General features: G+C 41.7%; 1 protein-coding gene across 1 annotated transcript in view; it reads right to left on the minus strand.

The window, feature by feature from the left end:
- Positions 1-3,508: 3,508 nt before the first annotated feature.
- EXOC5 (exocyst complex component 5) overlaps positions 3,509-25,191 on the minus strand; it is a 73,387-nt gene continuing 51,704 nt past the window's right edge. The window contains exons 5-18 of the mRNA XM_088461599.1: positions 22,854-22,918; positions 21,468-21,496; positions 21,079-21,188; positions 20,594-20,638; positions 20,349-20,489; positions 18,682-18,764; positions 17,362-17,571; positions 16,188-16,335; positions 11,227-11,335; positions 8,760-8,880; positions 8,583-8,669; positions 7,195-7,303; positions 5,867-6,082; positions 3,509-4,590 (exon numbers count right to left, since the gene is read on the minus strand). Of these exons, the coding sequence (XP_088317725.1) occupies positions 4,402-4,590; positions 5,867-6,082; positions 7,195-7,303; positions 8,583-8,669; positions 8,760-8,880; positions 11,227-11,335; positions 16,188-16,335; positions 17,362-17,571; positions 18,682-18,764; positions 20,349-20,489; positions 20,594-20,638; positions 21,079-21,188; positions 21,468-21,496; positions 22,854-22,918 (1,662 nt within the window). The 3' untranslated portion in view covers positions 3,509-4,401. The remainder of the gene's footprint in view (positions 4,591-5,866; positions 6,083-7,194; positions 7,304-8,582; positions 8,670-8,759; positions 8,881-11,226; positions 11,336-16,187; positions 16,336-17,361; positions 17,572-18,681; positions 18,765-20,348; positions 20,490-20,593; positions 20,639-21,078; positions 21,189-21,467; positions 21,497-22,853; positions 22,919-25,191) is intronic.

Raw genomic sequence — 25,191 nt, forward strand, 5'->3', positions numbered from 1 at the left:
AAAACACATAATGGTTTCTTTGGAAAAGGTTCACCACTTCAAGTCACACAAAGTAAACAATATGAGGCGTACTTAAACTCGCATCTCAGATGGTTGGGATCCACACATCAAGGTTTCTTTATACTTGTAAACACTTTGTCACATGTCACACACGGAGATTCATCAAAAATCAACAATATTTTTACTACCAACTGAAGAATGTAAAAATATATATTAAAATAGTCTTTATTTGAATTTTAATATTGGAAATATTCAAATAGAGTCCAGGATGAAAAATGTGGAAAAAATGGATATGTACTAGTAACACATTACAGGAAATAAGGTCCAGACAAATCCGAATGGGAACAACTGCATACCTCCTAACAAGTCCAGGTCTCTGTAGTCGTCCTTATGGATACCCACTAGTCACAGGTGCTGTGACTAGTGGGTATCCATAAGGACAATTAAAGAGACCTGGACTTGTTTGGAGGTATGCAATTGTTCCCATTCGGATTTAAGTCCGGACCTTATTTCCTGTAATGTGTTACTAGTACATATCCATTTTTTCCACATTTTTCATCCTGGACTCTATTTGAATGTTAATATTGGAAATTCTACCAAAGACTATTTTAAAATCCTTTGTCCTGTCCCCATAAATCCGGAGAGCTGGCACAACATCCAAGGTGGTCTCCTCCGGTGAAGAATCCGGAATCTGGAAAGAAAGAACCACAATCTCTTGATTCTTGTGGAACCTGCAAACAACTTTAGGAAGATAGCCTAGTCGTGTTCAAAGGACAGCTCTGTCCTTATGAGAGTAGAAATGGAGAGCGACAGGACAATGCGCTCAAGTCCGACACCTGCCGGGCAGAAGCTATGGCAAACTGAAGTGTCTGTGGCTGGGAGCGGGGTATAGGAGGAACCTGGGCTGTGGTGAACAAGCATTAACTATGTGGTGCCCAGACTCCAACCTATATCCAGCGTAAAGCCTGTGTCCCCTATGGAGGAAGAAGAAATATCAATTAACAGCATTGATTTCTGCATTCCAAATGTGCATAATACTGGATAATTGTATAATGTACTGTAGGTTTAGCTTAGGTTTGTATTCCAATCACCATAGCAACAGATCACCTTGATTAGGAAGACTAACTTCAATGTGATGCCATCATGTTTTGTTGCAGTTTGATTCAAATGTAGCTTTTTTTTCTGTAATAGACGTATGGAGATTCTTGTCTAAATTTTGCTAGAACAGGGTTTATGAGGCAATATCTCTAGACGGGATGGGTTGCTGCATGATGGTAGGCCACTGCTATACTACCACTCTCCCATCTATTAGGAGATAAAAGAGTGCATCTGACATTAGCTGAAGGAAGCCAGTGATGAGATGAGTGTGAGGATAATATGTACCTTGGGAAATAATGATTCAATTTAGGCTGCTAAAAAAAAAAATTCCATCATTTAGAAGCCCTCTAATAACGAAGGAGTGATGGAACTAATGAGATCATATAACCAAATTAAACCATAACCACAAATAGCACTGTCCCCAAGCCTTATAGTAGTCAGTGTTGCAGCATTAATTTTCAAAGTAGTGGTATGTATTATACATTATTGGCACAGCAGAGGTCTTATGGTTATTAAAGCAAAACTTATTCATCTCAAAGTGACCACACACAGCAATTCTAATAGCCAAAGTGGTCATCTTGGACAAAACCGGTAAGAATTTGCATGCACGAGAAAGGATGTTATTGGGTTGAGCCCTCATCGGCCAATGGGTCATTGACTGACAGGCAACACTGCCTGGTATAATGATCAAAGTTCTCATTTGCGACCAAATAGGGAGCCGTGCCATACAAGTACATTGCAGTGTGCCACCATCTTTAAACTGATATTGTAACAATGCAATGGCTGTATCATGGGTAAATTCATTAGCTTGAAGATAATCTGCCTCTGGCCAATGCTTGAAGAGCAACCAAAACTTATATTTCAGTAGAGTATTAAAGCCAAGTTGGAAGTGAATATATATATATATATATATATATATATAGGCTTGCACATTGCTCTGAGAGAAAGGCACAATGCATGATAGGTAGCTTAGAATTTAGATTATTGGTTTAGCATTAGAAACTCACCCTTAAAGTATTTTCTAGCCACCACCTTCAATCCCAAGGAGTCCTGTGGCTTGGGAGACGCCGCTAGTCAGTCCCATCAATCGTGATTTCTAGCATGGGAAGCATCTGATTGCGGACAGTAAATAATGGAACGCTGCAGGGTACATTCAGACTTCTCCCGGCTGCTTATGCAAGAAACAGGTTTCAATGTCTGCTGCCTGTGAGAGAGTATCTGCTTCACAATGTGACTTCCAATCATGGAACCCCCTCTTTCTTATTAATTGGTGAAGGCAAGGTTATTGAGGAAAAATAATATAGGTGGAGTTCTCTTTTAACCATTTTTTGTGTGGTTTAACCAATCCGTTTATTTTTATTTTTGGTACAAATATTCAAATGTCATCTCAAAACAGCGTGTTCTGGCAGTGGTCACTATCTGTACTTCAGATACATATTATAAGAGCTAATACTGTGCTAAGTGCTTTGTGGACTAAAGCCAATAAAAAGGATATTTAATCCAAGTAGTATGACACAGACCTGTGGACGCATTACAGCATTCGATTCCTGCACTCTATATATTTAATTTCACAACATTTCTTTCTGAATAATGCAAGTGTCCATATATAAAACAAAGCTGTACCAGCAACTTTATCATCTAGTTCTAAACTTTCGAACCCACACTCTCCACCAAATTTGGAGTGTGGGGTTTAGCTACACAGATTTTAAACAGTTGCTTATTGCTTATATTTTATCTGTTTCATCTGCGGTTAATGCTACTGGCAATGTATACAAACGAATAGGGGACAGAAAACCCCTCCCCCCCAGTCATTATTGTATGATGAAAAACAAAAAGTAACCTCATGCTAGTATGGCAAACAGGGAATGGCATAAATGATTACCAATCTTTTGTGTTTATAGGTCAATTAGTTATTCAATAAAACGAATGCCACTATTTTGCTTTTGGCTCATGATGATAAAATTCATTAATTGAATGGCTAGGGCGATTGGGTTTCCTGGACATTTTTATTACTAGGGAAAACAAAAAAAATCACATTGCAGCATAAAATATTTACTGCCGTTTTGTGAACCTACTCTCTTCATCCTTAGCCAGTTAGTAATGACAGAGCTTTAGGTGCACATGCTCGCGTGACCAACGTAGGAAAATAGAGTCTCTCATTGTACATCTCTTTTAGAGCTCTACACAGATGGAGAATTGTGCTCCCTATCTGGATTCTGACCTGTAGATAACATGGGAAAATACGGTAGCATAAAATACAGGTGCACAGAAGTTACAATCCCCCCAAGTTGTATAGAGAAACAACCGGTTTATTTGCAAAATATTTAAAGGAAAAAGTCTTGTGTTAAATCTGAAAATGAAAATACTGTACAGTTCCAAGAACAAACCCTTGATGAAAGAACACCAACACCACTATTCCGCAATTTAATAATCAACTGATCAAAATAGATTTGTATCATGTGTCAATGCTGGGAGATCACCAGTAAACAAACAAAACACATACATATATAAAATGACCAACGCTTAGTCATTTAGATGAACTAATCTAGCTTTATGCTCTGTACAAATAAGTTAAGTTTAATTTTGGATAAAACACAGTTCTGAATATGTAAGATTTAAATTGGCTTTCTTAAGGGTCAGGAGGGAAAAATCACAAGGTTAAGGGGTTTTTTTTTTTGTTTGTTTTTTTACAGGAGAAACAGTTCACCAAATGTAACAAAACGGACATCTCAGATCAGTGCAAGTCAACAATGGTCATTAGAAAAGTTATATATTGTAATTGTATTGAAGGTAGAACATTCGTGGAATGCCTTTCCCAGGCCCAGCTAGGAATAACACATTTTGTATCCACAATGCTCACATATAACTCTTGAAACACCAACTATGGTTTGGTATTAAATCACCTGTCATGGCATCACAATACACAATAAGAAAGCAAAACACCTCCCCTACTTAAAAGCAGTACTTTAGTCCCTTTAAAAAATAACTTGCTAGCCAACCAGGCAATTAGTATAACCCACTGTAATAATAATAATAATAATCTCTTTTCAAAGTACAGACATGAAAGGAGTGTTGTCTCTACTTTAAGAACACACCTAACTGTATCTTCGCATCCTAACAAATGCTCTTATGATGACAGAGGCAGAAGGAGCAGTTATATATGGCTGCGCTACTGTTTAAAGCCAGAGTAACTGCGCTGTAGAGAGTAAAGCAACCTTTATGTACGAAGGAGTGGGCTCCTGTGCTATTTTCTAGCCACGGCTTGGCATAGGCGGATACACATTCGTCTCGGTGGTAAGCTCTTCAGCTAAAGTGCCGGGCAAGGCGTGAGGATCTGTAGTCCGCTCTTAGCTGTACAAAAGAGTGTAAGATGTTCTTGTCCAGGCTGGCCAGCTGCTCTCCAGAGCAAACCTGCTTTAAGTTATCCGGGGCCACAACCAGAAGGTTACAGAGGGAGTGAAGGGTATCGAAAAGCTGCAGCACGAGAGGAATCTGCAACGTGACAGTAAAACAGCAAATCAGTCGGATACTTTAAAGGTTAAAACCAGGTGCAGGCAGAAGATCAGGTCTTCAAATGTTTGAGGAGACAAGTAAATGTACGACCTCTTTTTGAAACCTAATAAAGCTGCTTCTTACGTGTGACAATTAAACATTCTTAGAAATGGTAAACAGACCTTTTATTAAGCACTGTGTATTTGTTTATTTAATCATTAAACCAGTATTATTTTGCAACAGGGAACAAGTAAATTATATTCATGGCAATAGTTCTTTTTTCACTTCCTATTATGAATTAATAAAGTCTCAGTACTCGGTACCAAGTATCCCAGCAGAGGTTAAAGCTCGAGCCTAAAAACACTATGTTATTATTAGGTCTATTGTAGACAACACACTATGATATTGCTATTAATATTGCAGCCTGATACCAGTGTGATGCCCAATAAAAATCTATTAAAATCAATTGGATCATTATTGATAAATGAAGTTGGAAGTTAAAAGCTATTGGCATCTGTGCAAGCACCTTCCAACTGCAACAAGGAACCATAGACATGATAGAAGTGATGCAGCAGCTCTGGCCGAGGAGGTGGACCTCGTCCAAATTTGGTCATATGTGTGTGTGGCCATATTGGACATCACTGCAGTAGCTCTGTGCTCAAGCTGTGTGGCAACGTCTTCATCACTGCCAGCTTGTAACAGTACGAAGAAATGAAAAAAATATATTTGCAAATATAGAAATGTTTCACTCATTTTAGTAAAGGCCCTTTATAGCCTATAGAGCAACATTGGAATGACTGAAGTAACATTAATATGGAATCTGTAAATGGCTGTGTCAGTAATAATCAGTAGGATGCCTGTTACACAATGCTATTGCTAAGTGGGATAACAAGCTATCAAGGGGATATCATCTATTGTAATAAATCATCTTGTGTTGGTGCCTGCCAGGATTCATTACTTGGTACAGTTCCGCACACACTGCATGGCACAATAACAGCTGAGGTCACACACACCTTTATGGTATGCACTCCTGTTTCCACATTATCCAAGTGCCTGCGTTTGATTTGTGTCCAAATAAAGATTCATACAGTACATTAATAATAGAAGTAGATAGAAATTGGTAATAATGAAAACTATTATAAACCAGTCATAATAAAAAAAACTTTAAAGTTGTTTTTTTAAACTCAAAATACTCAATCAGTATAAACTAATCAGACAGAAAGCTGTAACGTGTAGTGGAAGAAATAAGGGCAGTGGTCTTTGGCTAAATACAAACCTTGAATTCCTTGGCGCACTTTCTGTACTCCGCCACATCGCAGATGGCGAGCATGCCTCCCATTGAGCTGTATGAAAACTGCTGCAGATGCTCGTATATAAGACGATGGAAGCGCAATCCCAGCTCCATAAGAACGGTGTCCACATTCTTCCCATCCATTGAATTACGGATCTTTTCCACTTGTTTTCGCACATAAAGACAAACTTTGGAGCACGCCTGTGTGTAAATAAGTGGGTTAGTCACAATGTAATCATTTATGTTAGAAAGGTGAACGGTCTAAGATTCACAAATTCTGCATTTGTACCCATCGCTTGCATTTAAGTCATACACACAAAAAAAATGAAAAAAATATATATATGTGTGTGTGTGTATATTTTGTAGGATTTCTCATTAATTATTCTCCTAATATCCTATCCAAACGGAAGGGGCAGAGCAGTAGAAAAATATATATCTTGAGTAGGATGAGTAGGACAAAGATTGTCTCCCCTTTAACTGCACAAGCAGAAGAAAACACAACAAACACAATGCTCTGCCTAATTCATCACATACAGAAATCAATGTAGTAGCATGTGTTAAGCATACTTAATGGCTTCATGAACGCAGGTAGTTGGCGTTATATTGTATTATTATATCTAAGTCTGACTAAGGGAAGTCATATTGGTGCACTCACTAACATAGTAAAAGTATGCTTTTTGATTAGGTCATTCTAAAGACTATAAAATGAAAAACAAAAGTGAAAAGACTGAGCCCTAAGACAAGAGAACTGGTCAAAGAGGAAGACGCTGTAGCGATTAGATTGGTGTGTTAAGGCCATGTCAGACAATCAGAGTCAAGGACAGAACCTGAACAGCAACACAGGGGACAGTCTAGAGTTCGGAGACCATAGTCCCACAATCTATTCAGTAACCGATGGTCGAGGACGGGTTCATCAGAAAAGGAGACATGAACCGCAGGCAAGAGCTGAGCAATGGAACACCTACCGATGGAGGATTTCCCACTGACCGTCCACCTACTGCAGTAGGAAAAGAATGCTCCTTTTGCAAGACCAGGAAGTTATAGGTAAAGGAGCAATAGCATGAATAGTTTTCTAACTAACCCATAAACTAACACATGAATCTAACAACACAACTAAATATATACTCATCTATATATAGCTAGCTATCTATATATTAATGTTTTCATATTTTTTGTCTTCCTGTAAATAACTGAAATGCTCCTTTAAAATGGCTTGTTTGTTGCTATAAATAACTCTTTACTGGAATTGCCCTGATTTAGTATCACAGTAATTACCTGGAACCAAGAGAAAAGACGACCATAATGTTACTTACACTAGTGTACTGAATTAATACATTATTTTCATCCTCAGGTTTGAAATCCGTCTTTTTCTGCTCAGCAGTCAAAATCTGCTTCATCTGACCAACCATACAATTTAGTGTCCTGTAGGTACATCAGAAAAATAGGTATTTTTTTATTGTTTTTAACAAAAATGAGTGTTCCACAAGAGTAACATAGAAACCTAAAAACCTACACATTTCTTTCTATCCAACTTTTATAGTATTCTAGAACTTCACGGCCAAGTTATGACTGAAGTGATCAGGTGAGGTTGAGTACTTCCCATTATAGCAACCTATTTGATATAGAGCTGGCGGAACTCAAACAGGTTCTCTCTCATCTCTCTAATCTGAAATCACAGAGTAAAAACTCCTCTGTCCAAATAGCAGGACAGTGGTTGGGCTTCTAAGATCAGCAGCTTTCCTCATCATTGCTCCTGTTAGAGAATGCGGGAAGAGAGACTCTGTAACAGCCCAGTGCTCTCTTGCATGGAGAGTACAGAATGAGGGTGCAGCGGTAACTAGTAGGGCTGGAATTTATAAAACAGACTCAAACCGACGGGGTGCATAGAGGACGGTTTGCAGTGGACCGTAACAGTCCAGGTTTTAAGTATGTTCATGTTTGAGCACAGGTGGCTTATTTGGTGTCTCAATCATTTGGATTTAACCATCGGTGCTAAAGCTTGGATATCATTAAAACCTGGACTGTTAGGGTGCTTTGCGGGCATCATTCGGGAAACACTGGACTACTGGATAGGTCGGTAAATGCCTTTCATAAAACAAAGTCAAGAATTAGAAAGGTGTAAACCGATCATCATCACTTCATTCATTGTGCAAGTGGGCAAACTTCACACACAAAAGGGTCATTCTATCAACCTAGCTACCTTACACACCACAGAATTTCACTGCAAGATCGGCCCTATAAATGAAATGTACATCAGCATTATAATATATAAGTGATATTAGAATAATGCACACCATTTACTGTGGATCATAAAGACATAAACAGCTTTATAAATAAGGACAGAAATAAACTTTGTGCATTCATTGGTTTCCAGAGTTCCTGGTCCCTTCTTATTTCTTATTTATGTAAATGATATGGCACAATGACTGCACATTTTATGCCCTGAAACACTCAACACACAGTAGTTTGACAAACTTGCAATCTGGTACACAATGAAAGGACCTGTAAGTAAACACTATATGGCTCTAACACTCAAAATGAAACAGGAAAAGACATTTCTACACATGCAAACCGTCCCTTAAGCTCTCCAGCTGTTCTATGCGCTGATATGTAGGAGGCAGCAGTTCTGGAGCACTTGGGGTACCACAGGTCACCTGCCTCAGTTATACAATCTGCACAGTACTGCACTGTGTTCTCTAACCTGTCTATACCAGTGTCCAGCTTCACTTCCATTTGTTCGATGATCTCTTTCTTTTTCTGCAGACATTCTGTCAGTTTCGGAGAAGAACTGCAGAGAAAGGGGGGAAAAGATGATTGCGTTCCAACTAGATGACATCAATATATCTCACACCACATGACAGGAAGAAAGGGCACTCACCTAATTAAAGGCATGAGATGATCATTGAATTGTTTATCAAATAAATGGAAAATAGTGTTGGCCTGATGTACAACATCAAAGAAATAGAGGTTGGCATTCTTAGAGTCAGGGGAAGGGATTGCTGGAAAGACAAAAAAGTATCCTTTAGAAAAAATATATCTCCCATATTATAAACGAGGCCTACATATTTGCTAAATACTCTATTCCTAACATATGTAATATACATTGTCCACTTAGTTGATACTATCAACATAAAGTCATAGTAATATAAATTTGCTATTAGAATAAAGGAGCTTTTAGTGCCATATTAGTAATACAGTTCAGATTAGGGACTTGTGCACAGAGTTGCGTGGGACAACAGGTACCTCCAGGGCTGTAGAGTCGGCATTACTTTTGGGTGGAATCAAAGAAATGTACCAACTGAAGCATCAAAATAAAAGCTTACCATTATGTATAGACCATAAATAATATATGGCAAATATATAATTTTAGACTTGTATTTTAATCATTTTATAAATCAGGAAAAGTACTTAGAATTTTTATTGACATTGTAAATTTCTATTTAAAACAATTTGTCAAAGAAGCTTCCCACGAAGCCAGCTGTATTTGAATATTTCAGCCTAACTTTTTGGGTCCCCAGTGTACCCTGTAAAGACAAACGCTGTGATGCCAAGATCAGCAGATATTCGGGCAGTGATACAGATCCAATCTAAAAAGACATTTCCAGTGTACAGACCCCACAGCCCTTGGTAGTTCTACATGTTCTTTTTTGGCAACACCAAATATTTTCAGTTTAAATTAATTTTAAAAATAAGTCAGTCATTTTCAAAAATTTCCATACAACATAATACTGCCCCTTTTTAATAAGTTTTATTATTATACTGATTATTAAGTAGTATTTTGAAAGACACAATTGCATTGTAAGAAGCTAAATTAAGCATACCTCAAATGTTTACAGAGGTATTTTTTGGGGATGTAGTAGGCACCCTGGCGTGCGGGATGCTGACGGTCTAAATACCGGCGCCGAAATCCTGACATGTAGGGATCCTGGCACCAGTATCCTGACCATCGGCATCCCGAATGGTAAGTATCGGGGTGCACAGGTAGGGTAGCGTTAGGTAGCGGGGTTAGGTTTAGGCATTAGGGGGGGGTTAGGCACCAGGAGGGAGGGTTAGGATTAGGGTGTGGGGAGGGAGAGGTTAGGTCTAGCATGCTGGGAAGGGGAGGTTAGGTTTAGGCACTTGGAAGAGGGGGTTAGGTTTAGGCACGGGGAGGGTTAATTAGGGTAGGGAAAAAAAAAAAAAAAAAAAAAACTTACCTTGCGTTCCAATGGGTGTCTGTATTCTGGCTGTCGGCCTGCCACTGACGATATTCTGAACAGCGGCATCCTGACAGCCGGGATATCATACCCAACCCATTTTTTGTATATTTGGTTTATAGTTTTGCAACGTCGTTTTCAAAAAATATATTATATGGAAATTAACTTTCCCACATCTCATACATTCATCTCTTTAAACTAGAGATGTGCAGTTCGGTTTTGCTGAAACCACACACAACAAAACTTTGGGGTTCTGAGTCTAATCGATTGCTGACTTGGATCACTTTGGGGTTCAGAGTGGAACAGATTCCCGGCTCTAGCCTACTGTACGTTCAGAACTAGGATTTAAAAAACAAATCTCTGGTTTTGTATTGCTTGTAAGCAGGTTCAAAATATATGACTTTAGCTGTTTTTAATCAATTTTCAAGAAATCCAAAACAGAAAAGAACCAACACACTTGAGGGTGGTTTTGCCAAAACATCGGGGTCCGCGCACATCTCTACTTTAAACTAGGATGAACTTTGCATTTTCTGATTTGCTGCTGACTGTAACAGAGATATTTACTAAGTTAAATAAATGACAACCAGATGTGTGTTGGTTAGCAATTGAATAACTCTCAAACATATGTCACAATTGAGAACAGTACTAATATGATTATAATATATACCAGTGGTTCCCAAACTGTGTGCCAGGGGTGCCTCAGGTTGGTGGTCTAGCACCCAATCAAATTATTTAGTCAATGTAATGTTAATATGTGGACACAAAGAAGCGCAAACCTGTCCACTACCACATAGCTGAACCTAAGAGACAGGTAAGCACAAGTTACTTAATCATTTATTTTTTCTGAATTTCTCAACAACAAACATTTGGCTTAGGGGTGCCATGAAAACAATGCCAATACTCTAGGGTGACGTGATTCATAAAAGTTTGGGAACCACTGGTCTATACAGTAGAAGTAGATTACTGGTCACAAACATACACTGCAATGCCCAAGGCACCTTTCAGCCTCTAGCTGTTACTAAAAGTGTATTGAGGTATAAAGCTTCTAATTGGCTGGGCATGCTGGGATTTGTAGTTCAACTGCTAAAACCACAGGATACTCTTCCCTATTCTGACATTCTATAAAATTAGAAGAAGAATGGATCTTACCGACTAATCCTATTTCCAAGGCATAATCAATGTGTTCAATACATAAGTAGTCAACAAGTATTGAAAATATTCTAAATGCATTCTTTGGGAGATCTGACAGATCTGAAAGCTGAGAACAGGAAAAGGAAACATTTACAGTCATTGCATAATATTTATGTAGGGCTTGGAGAAAACATTGTAAATGAATTAATAGATGCAGCAATAATAAAACATACTAAAACTACAAAGAACATGTCACAGAGTCATAGGACTGATGGATGGTTAGTTATTAGTCTACTTATATTTCGCCACTGAGGAAAGCCAGTCCCAATAGTAATATTTTTCAAAGACATCAAATTACTGCACCAGCAGCTTAGAAAAGGGGATTTTTGGTTACTTACCATTGAATCCTTTTCTCTGAATCAGGTTGGGGGGGGACACTGGACCATGTGGTTGTTAGTGTTCACTCTAGCTCCGGCGGCAGGCAGGGCGCCGGAGTTAGAGAAGGTACTTAAGCGCGCGCAGCACACGAAAAGGGGGCGTGGCCATTGAAAAGAGGACGTGTCTATAAGACGGCACCTTTTCGTCATTCTTGGGGGCGTGCCCGGCACTTACGGACATGCCAGGCAGCCCCCAAGCGCTGCAGACAGGGAGCATAGAGGCCGGGCGCGTGCGCTTAGCGTCTATTCACTGGCGGTGCCCGGGTCACCGCACATTTGCCCACCCGCGGGACACTGCGACCCGCAGGTGAAAACGGCACCCGCAGGCTGTGAGTGCAGGGTGCTTTTTGCCCTCCAGAAGAGGGCAGGGCACAGCACCCCGCTAAAACAGCCTAGCGGGAACGCTTAGTTGTAGAGGGGACTGCAAGGAGCTGGCACTTAAACTATGTAACTTTTAACCCAAGCTCCTCCCCTCTGCAACCCCATGACTGCAGTACAACTTCAAAAGTGCCCGGTAAGGAGAAACAGTAACTCAGTGAAACTGTTATAACAATAACCAAATTAATGGTTCCGTAGGAACCAATGCTGTCAAAAGTACTACGCAACACGACTGAGGGAGGGAACGCAGTGTCCCCCAGCCTGATTCAGAGAAAAGGATTCAATGGTAAGTAAGCAAAAATCCCATTTTCTCCTTCATCAATGCTGGGGGACACAGGACTATGGGACGTTCAAAAGCCGCCCCCAGGGGAGGGAACGCTCAGGCTGCCTGACCAGAGAACTGTATGCCCAAAGTGGGCATCGCCGAAGGCAAAAACATGAAACCTGTAAAAACGCGCAAACGTGTGGACAGAGGACCCATTGCACGCTGCGCAGGTGGTCGCCAACGCCCTAGTAGAATGAGCCGACACCTTGGCAGGTGCCAGTCGCCCTGCATTAGAATAGGCCCGAGAGATGACAGAGCGGATCCATCTTGCAATGGTCTGCTTTGTGGCCCAGCCAGTCACGTTTCTGAGCGTCGTAGAGAACCAGTACTGAGTCCGTACGATGTAGGGCAGAAGTTCTGTCCAAGTAGATCTGCAGGGCCCGGACGATGTCTAACAGTGTCAGATCGTCCCGGTAAGTCTCCGATGGGGAAAACACAGTAAAGACAATTTCTTGGTTTAAGTGGAAAGCCAAAACAACATTCAGTTGGAACGAAGGAACTGTTCGGAGAACAGCCCGATCGTCATGGAATATGAGGAATGGTGATTTGCAGAGACCCGCCGAGCTGAGGCAATGGCCATAAAGAAAACCAATGTCCACTTGACAAATCTAACGTCCACGGAATCCAAAGGCTCAAAGGTAGCCTGCTTAAGAGCAGAGAGGACCAAGGTCAGATTCCACTGAGCCACTGGCGGCTGAAACGGAGGTTGAACCCTCACTCCTTGCAAAAAAGTCCGAACCTCTGGCAAGAGGGCCAGACGCCGCTGAAAATAAATTGACAGAGCCGAAATCTGTACTTTCAATGAACAAAGCCGCAAGCCGGCTTCCAGACCTCCCTGAAGGAAAGCTAACAGCCTCGGAAGGCGAAACTGGGAGGTATGAACGCCGCGCAGTTCACACCACAAGATGTAGGTCTTCCAGACCCTTTTATAGTTGCGCGACGAAACCAGTTTCCGAGCTCACAACATAATACGGACAACAGAAGGGGAAAACCCCTTAGCTTTTAATAGCTCGGTCTCAACAACCAGGCCGTTAAAGCCAATGGAGGAAGGTCCTCGTGCCGGAACGGACCCTGCAGGAGCAGAACTGGTTGCTGCAGAAAGCACCAACCGGGACCTACAGTCAGCTTGAGGACAGCGGCGCACCACGACCTGTGCGGCCAGCATGGAGCCACGAGGATCACCGGAACTTGTTGCTCCTTGAACCACCGGAGTACCTGAGGTAACATGGGAATCGGAGGAAAAAATATATGCCAAACGGAAGTTCTGCAGAACGGTCATAGCATCTACTGTGAAGGCCATTGGATCCCTGGATCTCGCACAAAATCAGGGAACCTTGTAGTTGTGCCGAGAAGCTATCAGGTCCACCTCCGGAAGGCCCCACTTCCATACCAACTGCTGGGAGACCTCCGGATGGATAGACCACTTCCCCGGCAGGAAGGTGGTCCTGCTGAGGAAGTCCGCCTCCCAATTTTCCACAACCGGAATGAACACCGCAGAGAGTGCAGGAACAAAAGCCTCTGAATGCGACACGCCTCTGCCATGGGTGCTGCCCTGATAGTTCACATATGCCACAGCCATGGCGTGATCCGACTGAATCCTCACTGGGCAGTCGATCAGGATAGGCTGGACTCCCAAAAGAGCCAGATAGATGGCCCAAAGCTCAAGAACATTGATCGGTAAAAACAGTCTCCGATGACGACCAAAGACCCTTTAGACAAAGACTCGACGTCACTGTTCCCAAACGCTGAGACTGGCGTCTATAGTCCCAATGACCCAAGCTTGGAGCGACCAAGGAGCGACCTTGGAACAGGTGATCGGAAACCAGCCACCATCGAAGAGATTGCCAAACGCTGTCCGACAGAACCAGAAGCTGAGAGGAGAGGTCATCCGTGCGACCCGACCAATTTTGGAGAATCTCCCACTGGAAGTTTTGTGAGTGGAAGCAAGCGTACTGGATGGTCTCGAAGGTAGAGCAACTTCATGTACAGCCAGATGGCAAGGCGAGGCACTGACAGTACCTTCGTGACCAAATCCTGGAGGGCCCGGGCTTTGGACTCGGGCAGGAAGTGAATTGGAGGACGCGGTTGCCTACCCCCGACTGGACTGGGACTCCATCAGGCGCTAGGCTTCTCATGAGCCTTTGGCTTCCGGGTGCCTGTAGGCACCAGAAAACCTGCCCCATGGAGCCGTACCCCTGCTGGGGAAAAAACATCCCCGGGCAGCCTGACCTCTAACCGATGCTCCCCCTCGAGAATGAGGAACGTCAAGCACGGAACCATGGGCCAAGCTGTTTTTGGGCCACTACGGACAGGAAGGTGCTTTTCCCTCCAGTTGCTTGGGCAATGATGGTTTCCAATTCAGATCCAAACAACCCCCTAGCAAAAAGGGAGAGATTCTAAAGAACGCTTGGATTCAGCGTCAGACTCCCAGGCATGGAGCCAGAGTGGTCTCCAAGCCGAGACGGCCGTAGCCTCGCGCACAAACCTGGGCACCGCCCTGGACGATCTCGCACACATATTCCGCTGCCCCACGAAGCTGTTCAGCCAAAACCAGTAAAGCATCTCTGGATAAGTTACCCTGAAGTCCAGCAACCAGTCTGTCGGCCCATGTCTCCATGGCCCGAGTGACCCACGCGGAGGCCAGCAAAGGGTGAATAACAACCTCTGAGCCAATAAAAATGGACCAAAGGCAGCCTTCCAATTTTTTATCCAGCGGATCCTTGGACGCCTAACCCTGAACCAGAAGCGCAGTGTGCTTGGCCAAACGTGCCACTGCCACATCAACCTTGGGAGGCTGTTCCCAATTGGCGACCTGGCTGACAGGAGCATATAAAGGGCCACAAACTTGCGAGGGATGGCGAACTTCTTATCCGGCACCTTCCACGCATTCTCGATGAGATCTGAGAGGTCCGAAGAAGCCCGGAAACAAATAATCCTCTGACGCCTACGCTTGAATGGTCCCATCACTGTTGCTTGGGTATCCAAGTCCAGCCCCATCAAGCAGCATCTTGACGGGGCTCCTGCAGCCGCTGCACTCCAACAGTGCGCTGCTGTACACAGTAACCCAAGTAAAACTTAAAAGAAAAAAATTATAAATAAAATAAAAGAAGCCCTAGCTAGAAAAGGGCTAACTCCTCAGGCACTAAACTACACTGCAGTCATGGGGTTGCAGAGGGGAGGAGCTTGGGTTAAAAGTTACAGCGTTTGTTAAGCTTATTAAGTGCCAGCTCCTTGCAGTCCCATCTACAACCCCATGCTCCAGTGTCCACTACAGCCTTAATGGAGGGGAAATTACACCTGATACAGGATCAATCATGCAACATGTGGCTACAGGTCAAAATGACATACAGTATGTGGAATTGATGTTTATTACATTAAACTCACATCCACTCCTCCACTTCTACAACATACTGTATCAAGCCTTTTAAAGAGTGTAGAAGTGGACATGTGGAGATGTTTCCCATAGCAGCCAATTCTAGCCAGCATTTATCAAATACAGTCTATAAAATGATAGGTAGAAGCTGCATGGTTAACTATGGGCAACTTCTCCATTTGTCCACTCTTTACAAGGCCTGATCTATCTAACCCACTGTTCTGGAAGATGGTTAAAAGCACAGCAGACACATATCAGGTTGAGCACCCATAACATGTTCTCCCAGATGCCACCTCAGCATGCCTCAAACCCCAGAAACTGGGCAATCTAGCAGACATGATCACATCAGTAGCAATAAAAGCTGCAAATGGGATAGGAGAACGTCACCTCCCAGTGGATGAATACATAAACACAATCATTGTAAAACAATGGAAAGTGACAATATACAGGTCCTGCTGCGCCTTACCTTGTGACATCTTTCAAAAGCACGTTTGGTTTCCTGCAAGAGATTTACCACCACTTCTTGGGCCAAAAACGTCTCACCGTGAGTTTCTATACTTGGTCCAAGATGCAAGTTTGTGCGCTGCCTAATCCTTTCTTTTAAGTCTTGAATTCTGTTATATAATACACAAAGACAACTCCGCATTATCAGTATTATAATTTCCTTTGTATCTCTGGCATTCCAGATTCATTTGGGATTCAAAAAGCTTTTAGCAATGTTTTACAGAAAATCTATCAACACAACTGGAAATGTGGGGTCAGTAATTTCCACGCATAATAGAGTCAGACACGTTCTACCTCCCTTCTCAGTTAAAAAATGCCAAACATATCAGACAGAATTAATAAAAAGTTGCTGCTGAGAAGGCTGCAGTTTGAAGGGGAGAAAGTTCAAACTGAAAAACCTATCATGTCATTCATAGGTTTTAATGTTATGGTGACAAGAATTAGACAAAACATTGGACTATGGATCACTATTGTGATTGCAGCTGCGATTACGCACAAGGCCGTCGCACAGCCAGTATAGACGCGCTCACTACCGCCATCTCACATCTGTAATACCTTCCAGTCCTGCGTATACATCGGTCCTTCGCGCAGAATTACAACTGGTCTGACCTTACTCAGAAATTGCTAACCTCGCTGTATGCAGTGAGTACCCCAGCTGCGTTGCCGTCGCAGTGGCTATTTTATGCACGCCTATGCAACGGCGTTCAAACGGACAGGCATGCCTTCGTTTCTTTGCCCACCCCCAAATGCTAACCTCCATTCACTCTCTCTGCGATGGCAGACATACTTGCCGACGCAGAGTCAGACAGGAGAGGGAGGGGGCAGGGACGTGTTATGCTGCACTCTACAGTAGGGCCGACGGGCGATATTGTTAAAGAACTGCGGGAATGCGCATATCGTGGGTACACACTAGACGATGTACCCGATATGTTGCTCCGATCCGTGGGACCGAACGACATATCATCTAGTGTGTACCCCCTTTACAATGTTTTCAAGTGAACCTTTCTCATTTAAGGAAGTCATTTAAAATTGGTAACTGTAAGCAAAGGGATAAGAGTCAGATAACACTGTGGTATTGATTTAGAATAGACACTTTATCAGAGTAACGCAAACACTTTTGCATATATACCACTTACCCTCCAGTTCCAATCGGCCTCTTCTGATGGTTCTTAGAATCATAATATCGTTGTAAGATCACTGAACTCCGACTTCTTAAGTAAGCAGTTTCTACATCAATATAGTTCTCCAAGTAAGAAATGAAAATGGACTTGATCAACTTGGACAAAAAAGTTTGCTTGTCTGTTCCCAAATTGAATTCCATAAGCTTACTAGAGAGAGTAGTAGTTCTGTAGAAGATATAAAACACATATACCAAAAATTAGTGCATGCCACGAGACCCATCTGCATGGTCCAACAGAAAAGTCCTCTGCTATGCCCAACAGACATCTTTTAAAAAGAAAAGATTGAACACAATTCTTAGAAAGGAAATATAATGAAGATATTAGGTTCAGGTTTCAATGAATATAGCCATTCGTAAACATTTTTGAATTATTTTATTCAATTTCATCACAAAGTGCAAACAAAACTCTAGCGGCCTTTTTATCAATAATATTTGTGGGATATCCCCTGAAGGGATGCAGTCATTAGGTCGGCAATAACAATGTCGGCAGTTATTACGTCGACATGTTCACATCGACATGTGAACTGCCGACACTGGCAGGGTTTAGGGCCAATGTACTCACCAGAACCCTGCGTCCATCTGTATGGGCGCAGATTGGTAAATCCCAAAATCGGGCAATAAATCTGAAATTTATTCAATTGTGGTTTTCAGATTGCTGATGTATGGGGACCTTAACAGATCTTTTCCAGTGATTTGCAGATAATTTTCAGCAAACACAGATCTGTCAATCATAATACTATGTCTGCAAATCAGCTGATCATGTCCATACACTAGCAATCTACAGCCCCAATCCATCTGTGAAATCCAACATGTTGGACAATCTCATTTAACAATTCCAATCACTTTTTTGGTTGCAATCTGTGATCTGTGAAGCCCATACATTGCAGATTTGTTTATACACAAATAGATTGCAAATTGCAGAATTGCCACAATCGATTGCTGATGTATGGGGGCCTTTAGTACATAGACTCTTTAGTCCCAGAATCACTATCCATATGGTACTGTATCCTATCAATGGATCGGCAACACTGTCATGAATGCTGGAGCAGCTCTACCAATGACCCCTCTCACGCCATACAGATGACAGGTGCACTTTAAGACAACACACAGAACTTATACTTTCAAAGCAACAATTCAGCAATAAATATATGCAAGATAACTTCAGTTGTTTGTGCCTGCAGCCAACACCTTGATAAACACACTCCTTCCCCCCCCCCCTCTACTAAAGCTGTACAACATTACTCAAAATAAATTTGCCAAATTAATCAATTTTTACCTTGTGTACAGATCATAGAGATTGTTCAGATATTGCTCAGCATCCGATTTTCTACATTCTTCCAACTGCTCTTTCACAAAACTCTAAATTGGGGAAAAAGGCACAATCTTAGCTGACTTCGGGAAATGGTATGTTAACCGTGTCCTGTACAATTAGCCACAGCCTATGTAAACAAAATTAGGAATGATTAGGTTTTCTTTCATCTGGATGTAAATACGCTAGTCACAGTCTCACATTTATCAGGCTCCCAGAGATACGCCATTAGAGATGATACCTATCAGCAATGATAAACATTTTAAAATACAGTAGGTGAAGGATACAGTGAGGTCTTTATTAAAGGTCTCAGGTGAAAGATTTTGAATGGACCATTCTGACTATAAGTGGCCATACTTTTTCCAATCTCATGGAAGAGAGGTCACATTGCTTAAATCCACATCTGCTATTTTGTGGGAGTTTTTGCACCTATTCAAAAAACCATACTAGACAGCCTAAATACCAGATAGTCGCAACAGGAATCGGTGCCCATATTTAAGATATTCCCATGGGTTACTACTACAGGTTGAGTCTCCCATATCCAAAATGCTTGGGTATTTTGGATAACGGAATATTCCGTATTTTGGAATAATTGCATATCATAATGAAATATCTTGGGAATAGGACCCAAATATACACACAGAATGCATTTATGTGTTATATACACCTTATACACACAGCCTGCAGGTCATTTTATACAATATTTTCAATAATTTTGTGGCTCAAGCAAAGTTTGTCTACATACATGAAATAAATCTCTATGTTTCATTTACACCCTATACACACTGCCTGAAGGTAAATTTATACCATATGTTGTAATAATTTGTGCCTTAGACAAAGTTTGTGTACATTGAACCATCAAAAATCAAAGGTTTTATTATCTCAGTCATGGCAAAATTATTCCGTATTTCGGAATATTCTGTTTTTCGGAATATTTGGATATGGGAGACTCAACCTGTACTATTAATTATTTATACCTTAAAATCCATCATCTTGCTATATTTATAATCTTGTTCCTTTCAAGTTTAAAAACTATTGTTCAATGCTGCCAAATGGTTACAGCTATCAACAGATAGCTGAAATGTGCAAAGTACAGCAGAATGGTGTTAGGACAACAGTGAGTATAACCTTTAAATGTATCATGCTTAATATACGAGCAGCTATAAGCATCTTTGTAGTTGTGGGGCCGTCCTATGTTGGAGAAGAATGGATGGTACGGTGTACACTGAAAATACCAGACAACAACAGAGCAGAAGTCTGATGTCCTGGGACAGATTTTCTAATTGATACCTCTAGTTTAGATTGGTTGATGTACTATTTTGGGCAGCACAGTAGCAGTGCTAGGGTCATTCACTTCTGACCAGGGCCCCATCTGTGTGGCATTTGTATGTTCTCTTGCTGTTAAATAAACATTTCTGCCTTTACTCTACATCAGCTTTCAAAAATGTCATTAAGTTACTGATTTGATGCATATTGATTATTGCTTCAGCACGAGGCCAAACCTACATTCATGAGGTAATGGATGATGGTGAATAAATAGCTTACACACATTGTCACAGATATTAAATTAGTCCAGGCTACAAAATGGCTGCTTCCATAGCTTGCAAGCGACATGCCCACTTTAAATGGCGTACCTGAATTTTGACCTCAAAAATGTTTTGTATAAGTTTGGCCAAAATTATTTCTGGATTACTGAAAATATCTCCAACTTCTTTGTTTACACGCTGGCACAAGATAGCCGAGTCTTCAAATATGTCATTTCTCAAATAGGCTCCCTAAAACATAAAAGGGGACAATACAAAACATCACCATCATATACATGATGTATTATGAATAACAGACCTAAAACACACTTCAGGTGTTATATAGTTCATATTACCTCTTGACACTGATTTATGTACACATCAACACAGTGGGAGTAGCCCTGTGGAGAAAACATTGTAACATAAATCAGAAAGATAACTTACATTCACACTTTATTCATGTAAACACTATATTATGTCCTGCTCTTCTTGCTGTGAGATCCTCAAGTTACTAATTGGTAATACCAAGCAATCTACCATGTTATTTTGGCCACTAAGGCAAAGTTTCCATTGGAGTTTATAAATATGTAATCATATGCAAGATGTCTCTAATTAATAAGATATGCAAGGAGAATAAAAACCAAATGAAATATTTCTCTTTAAGTTTGTGGACACATCTACATGTAATAAAAAAATCCCATTTTGTGGGCTAAAGTAATAGTCACAAAAATGCAGAGCCGAAATGACGTCACTATTCACAGAAAATGAAGATGCTGCATTCTTCTGTTTATCGGCTCAACCACAAAATTGATGACAGGTGCAGTTCAAATAGTTCAAGTACCTTGAAGTGAAGCAATACTGCAGCCACTTCTCTCATACGAGAGATCTCTCCTCTTCTCTGGGCACTTGTAAATTCCTGAATTAACTGGTGTTCTAGATCATGGTATTTACCTACGAGAAGTCAAAAGCTAGTCAGTTCAGCATTCAGACCACACAATTTCGAAAAAAATAATAAAAATGGAAACACAGATATGTGGCAATGTCTCCTGTGCCGCTACCCACTTATGGAATACCTGCCATACCCAATCAGAGACTCCCACGGCCTTCAAATCTAGGAACAGAAAACCCATCTCTTTATTACAGAGCTTCCTATTACTTCCACATATGTCTGGCACTGCAGAGCACCTTGCAAATCAACAAGAATAATAATAATAAAAATACAGAACTCACTAGCAATTTTTGACTTCACTTCAGCAAACCTGCAAGGAGAAAATAATGACTGTAAATTAAATAAAGGAAAGGGAACACTTTATAATGGAAACTTATTGCACAGTTCATTTTGTCAAAAATATAAATCTTTAAAGAAAAGGTCTTGCTATATGCAGTAGCTTCAATGTTGCTCTTCTCAACTTTTGTATGGGGGCCTTAAAGCATTTGTTGAGGGTGCAATTTCTGATACATTATAGAACCCCCATCCCACTATTTTTTTTTTAGATATATTTTGAAGAAAGGCACCTGCTTATCAATGCAAGTCATTTACCATATTGTATAGGTTGACATACAGTAACTTTGATAACAGTCAATCCTGGGATTGCTCTGTAAAGCTGTCTTCTGGAACATTCATATGGTTGCTGTGCAAGGTTCTCTATAGCAACCCGAATGCTGCTTGAGAACTTGAAACCAGTGACAGAAGGCCAGCATAGAAAAGCAAGCGGCAGTGAGAGGGGTGGACATTTCTAAATATTCACCCATACCCAGCAACACACAACAGTGAGAGAGCACCTTTATACTGGGTTGGTCAAATGTTAAAAATCAGAAATCGTATATACACGCATGCTGGGTCTCAATATAAGTACAAAACCCTCTCTGGAGGTTGAGTTTCCCGAAGTTTCTATCACACTGCATAGGTGAATGCCGCAAGATGAGAGGAGGGGGTTTCTAGCAAAGTACGGAGTAAGTGCTTCAGTGAACCAGGTTCTCTGAAGCACTGAAAATAAAGAGGATTTAATTAGCGGAGTAAAGGTGGCCACACACCGACCACACACTGAACTTTTTAGTCAGACAAGCCAACTTCTCCGAAACCCCCCCCCCCCCTGCCACTACCACCCTCGGCTTGTCACCCTTCAATACACACACTTTTTGCTTCGACTGCAGGATAGAGCAGTTTCACATTAGTTATCTTGGATTCAAAAAGAAGTTGCCGCTGTCCTGGACCCGACTGAGATGTGGGGGAGGAGACAAAAGCAGTGACCGCAGCACCAGTGCCAGTGACCGGGAACAGATCAGGTAAGGCAAGTTTTAGTCTGTAAATTCTTCATGGGGAAGGGACAATATTAATCTACTGTTTTGAACATTAGAATATAAAGATTGTGCTTCTTTGTATTTCTATATGTTGGTTTCTGACATTTCAATAACCCAGAGCTTATGCAAGACCATGTTGGTTACATGTTCTGTACAGTAGCAATCACAGTCCACCTATCTTGCATGTGTGTCCCCCACCACACTGTAGGCAAGCCATTGTAGAAGCCAGCTGGTAAAGCATGATGGGCATTGGAAAATTAAGAGCTACACCACACTAAGATATGGGGCTGTATTCACAGCCACCAAATTACTTACCTATCAAATGGCAGCTCTTGAGCAATTAAATGCAACTTCTGAATGATATCAGCTGCCTCTTTGATCTGTGAATACAATAATAATGTTTAATAAATAAGTTTGTTATTAAATATGTATTGTGTATCAATTCCGTCAAAGAAATATATAAAACAAATCTCTGGTGATGTCATAGGTTCAGAAACGTTTACCTATAATTCTGGAATTTTTAAGTATACAAGTAGGTACAAATGAAAAGAGATGACAATTATGAACAAACTAGAAAAGGGAATGTGACAAACAAAACGGGTTTCATTTACAATGCATGATAGATTTTAAGTATGTATATGGTGAAAAGCTGATTTCAGGAAATATGTAAACAGTATGAACTACAATCGCACTAATTCTTAATTTACATTTGCCTTACATTAATATACATGGTCACAGCACTGACACACAATGGGAGAAATGTATTAACTGGTGGTTAACGAGCGGTAAATGTCTGGACCTCTGCGACCCATTATAGTGGTGAAGCAGGTCCAGGCACATGAATTTTAATATGGATCCTGCAAAACGAATGAACATCAAAACTTGAAATTTCCAAGGCAGCCATCAATAGAGCAGACTCAACAAGAAAAAAGTCTGCACAGGAAATATGTAAAGCTGGATACACACTTAGCAGATCTAATGCAGATCAAGTGATCTGCAGATATATCTGCCACTGCAAGTGTACGGTCGATCAGCTGATCGCCCCAACACACAGTACGATGAGCAGATACCTGCCATCGGCTGTGCAGCACAGCCGACGCGATATGTCTGAACGACGTCGTTCACAGACATATCGCTGGTACACACTGGCCGATGGGCATACGATATATCGGACGATCAATTGATCGGCCAGTATATCGGCCAGTGTGTGCCCAGCATTAAGGCCCCCATACATCAGAGATTGATTGCAGCAATCGTTCAATTTGCAATCAATTGTGTATAAAAATCTTTCCCTTTTTCAATTGATTGCAGAATTGCCACAATCCACTGAAAAAGGGAAAGATTTTTTTATACACAATGGACTGCAAATTGCACGATTGCTGCAATCAATCTCTGATGTATGGGGGCCTTTAGGCTGTCCCCAATCGTCCATCTGGTGTTGCCTTGTCGTGTCTAGCTGAGGACAGGTAGCCCATGGCTAGAATTCAGTATTTTTCTTTATTCTAGAGAGCATATCCAGAGGTGAGAATCCCTCAGCAGCAGAATGTTAGCCGGCTCCAGTTCACCAGCCAACACAGGGCCTGATTCAACAAAGAACGCACGTGTGCAGACGCACGCACCAGTCCGCTGTGAGAATCTGCAAATCGATGCATACGCGCGGAGACCGCAACACAAGTTGCAGACGCACAGCCCCATACCAAGCCGCCCATCTCCCTTTACCATCAGACTCATTAGCATAATAGTGGTTGACCTGACCTGCCGCAGGATTTTGCCTGCTTCCTGCGTACAGCTCACGGTATGGCTGCATATGCCGCCGCACTGCCTTAATTATGCACGCCCCTGACCACCCCCAAACAGCACTTCTGGTCAATCAATTTTGGAAGGGTCTGCATACACACTCCATTTAGTCTGCATACTATAAACCTGATTGCACTTGCTAGTTCGCGCACGCACATTGCGATGCATGCGCAGTGCGAAAACATTGGCCAAGTGCGTGCGTTCTCTCATGTGCGTTCCTTGCTGAATCAGGCCCACAAGTCCCTTGGAGGACCAAAGATGGAAGTCTGGCATCTTCACCAGGATCACATTGTTAATATCTTTTAAGTCAGCTAAAGGAACTTCGGCATACTGTGTGGAGGGGGTCAGCTAAAGGAACTTCGGCATACTGTGGGGAGGGGATCAGCTAAAGTAACTTCGGCATACTGTGTGGAGGGGGTCAGCTAAAGGAACTTCGGCATACTGTGTGGAGGGGGTCAGCTAAAGGAACTTCGGCATACTGTGTGGAGGGGGTCAGCTAAAGGAACTTCGGCATACTGTGTGGAGGGGGTCAGCTAAAGGAACTTCGGCATACTGTGTGGAGGGGGTCAGCTAAAGGAACTTCGGCATACTGTGTGGAGGGGGAGTGAGGTAGAATAAACAGGTCTCTATTTTTTTCAGAAGGTAGAAAGGAACAGCTCCAGGTATGGGCACACCAGCAAAATGCCTTAGTGATTGATAAAGCATATAAAATCAAAGGGAAACAGCCTCCAGGGACATAGCTTTCTAGGCAGAGAAGGCTCAGGCTACATCAGAGCAGCAGGATGGAGTTCTTGGAATTACTTTCATAAAACAACATGGGTGTGGAAGCTTTAGCTGAAGCTGAATTTGGAATCAA

Source organism: Taudactylus pleione, unplaced genomic scaffold (genome assembly GCF_031769625.1).
Source record: "Taudactylus pleione unplaced genomic scaffold, aTauple2 ptg001075l, whole genome shotgun sequence".
Taxonomy (NCBI): domain Eukaryota; kingdom Metazoa; phylum Chordata; class Amphibia; order Anura; family Myobatrachidae; genus Taudactylus; species Taudactylus pleione.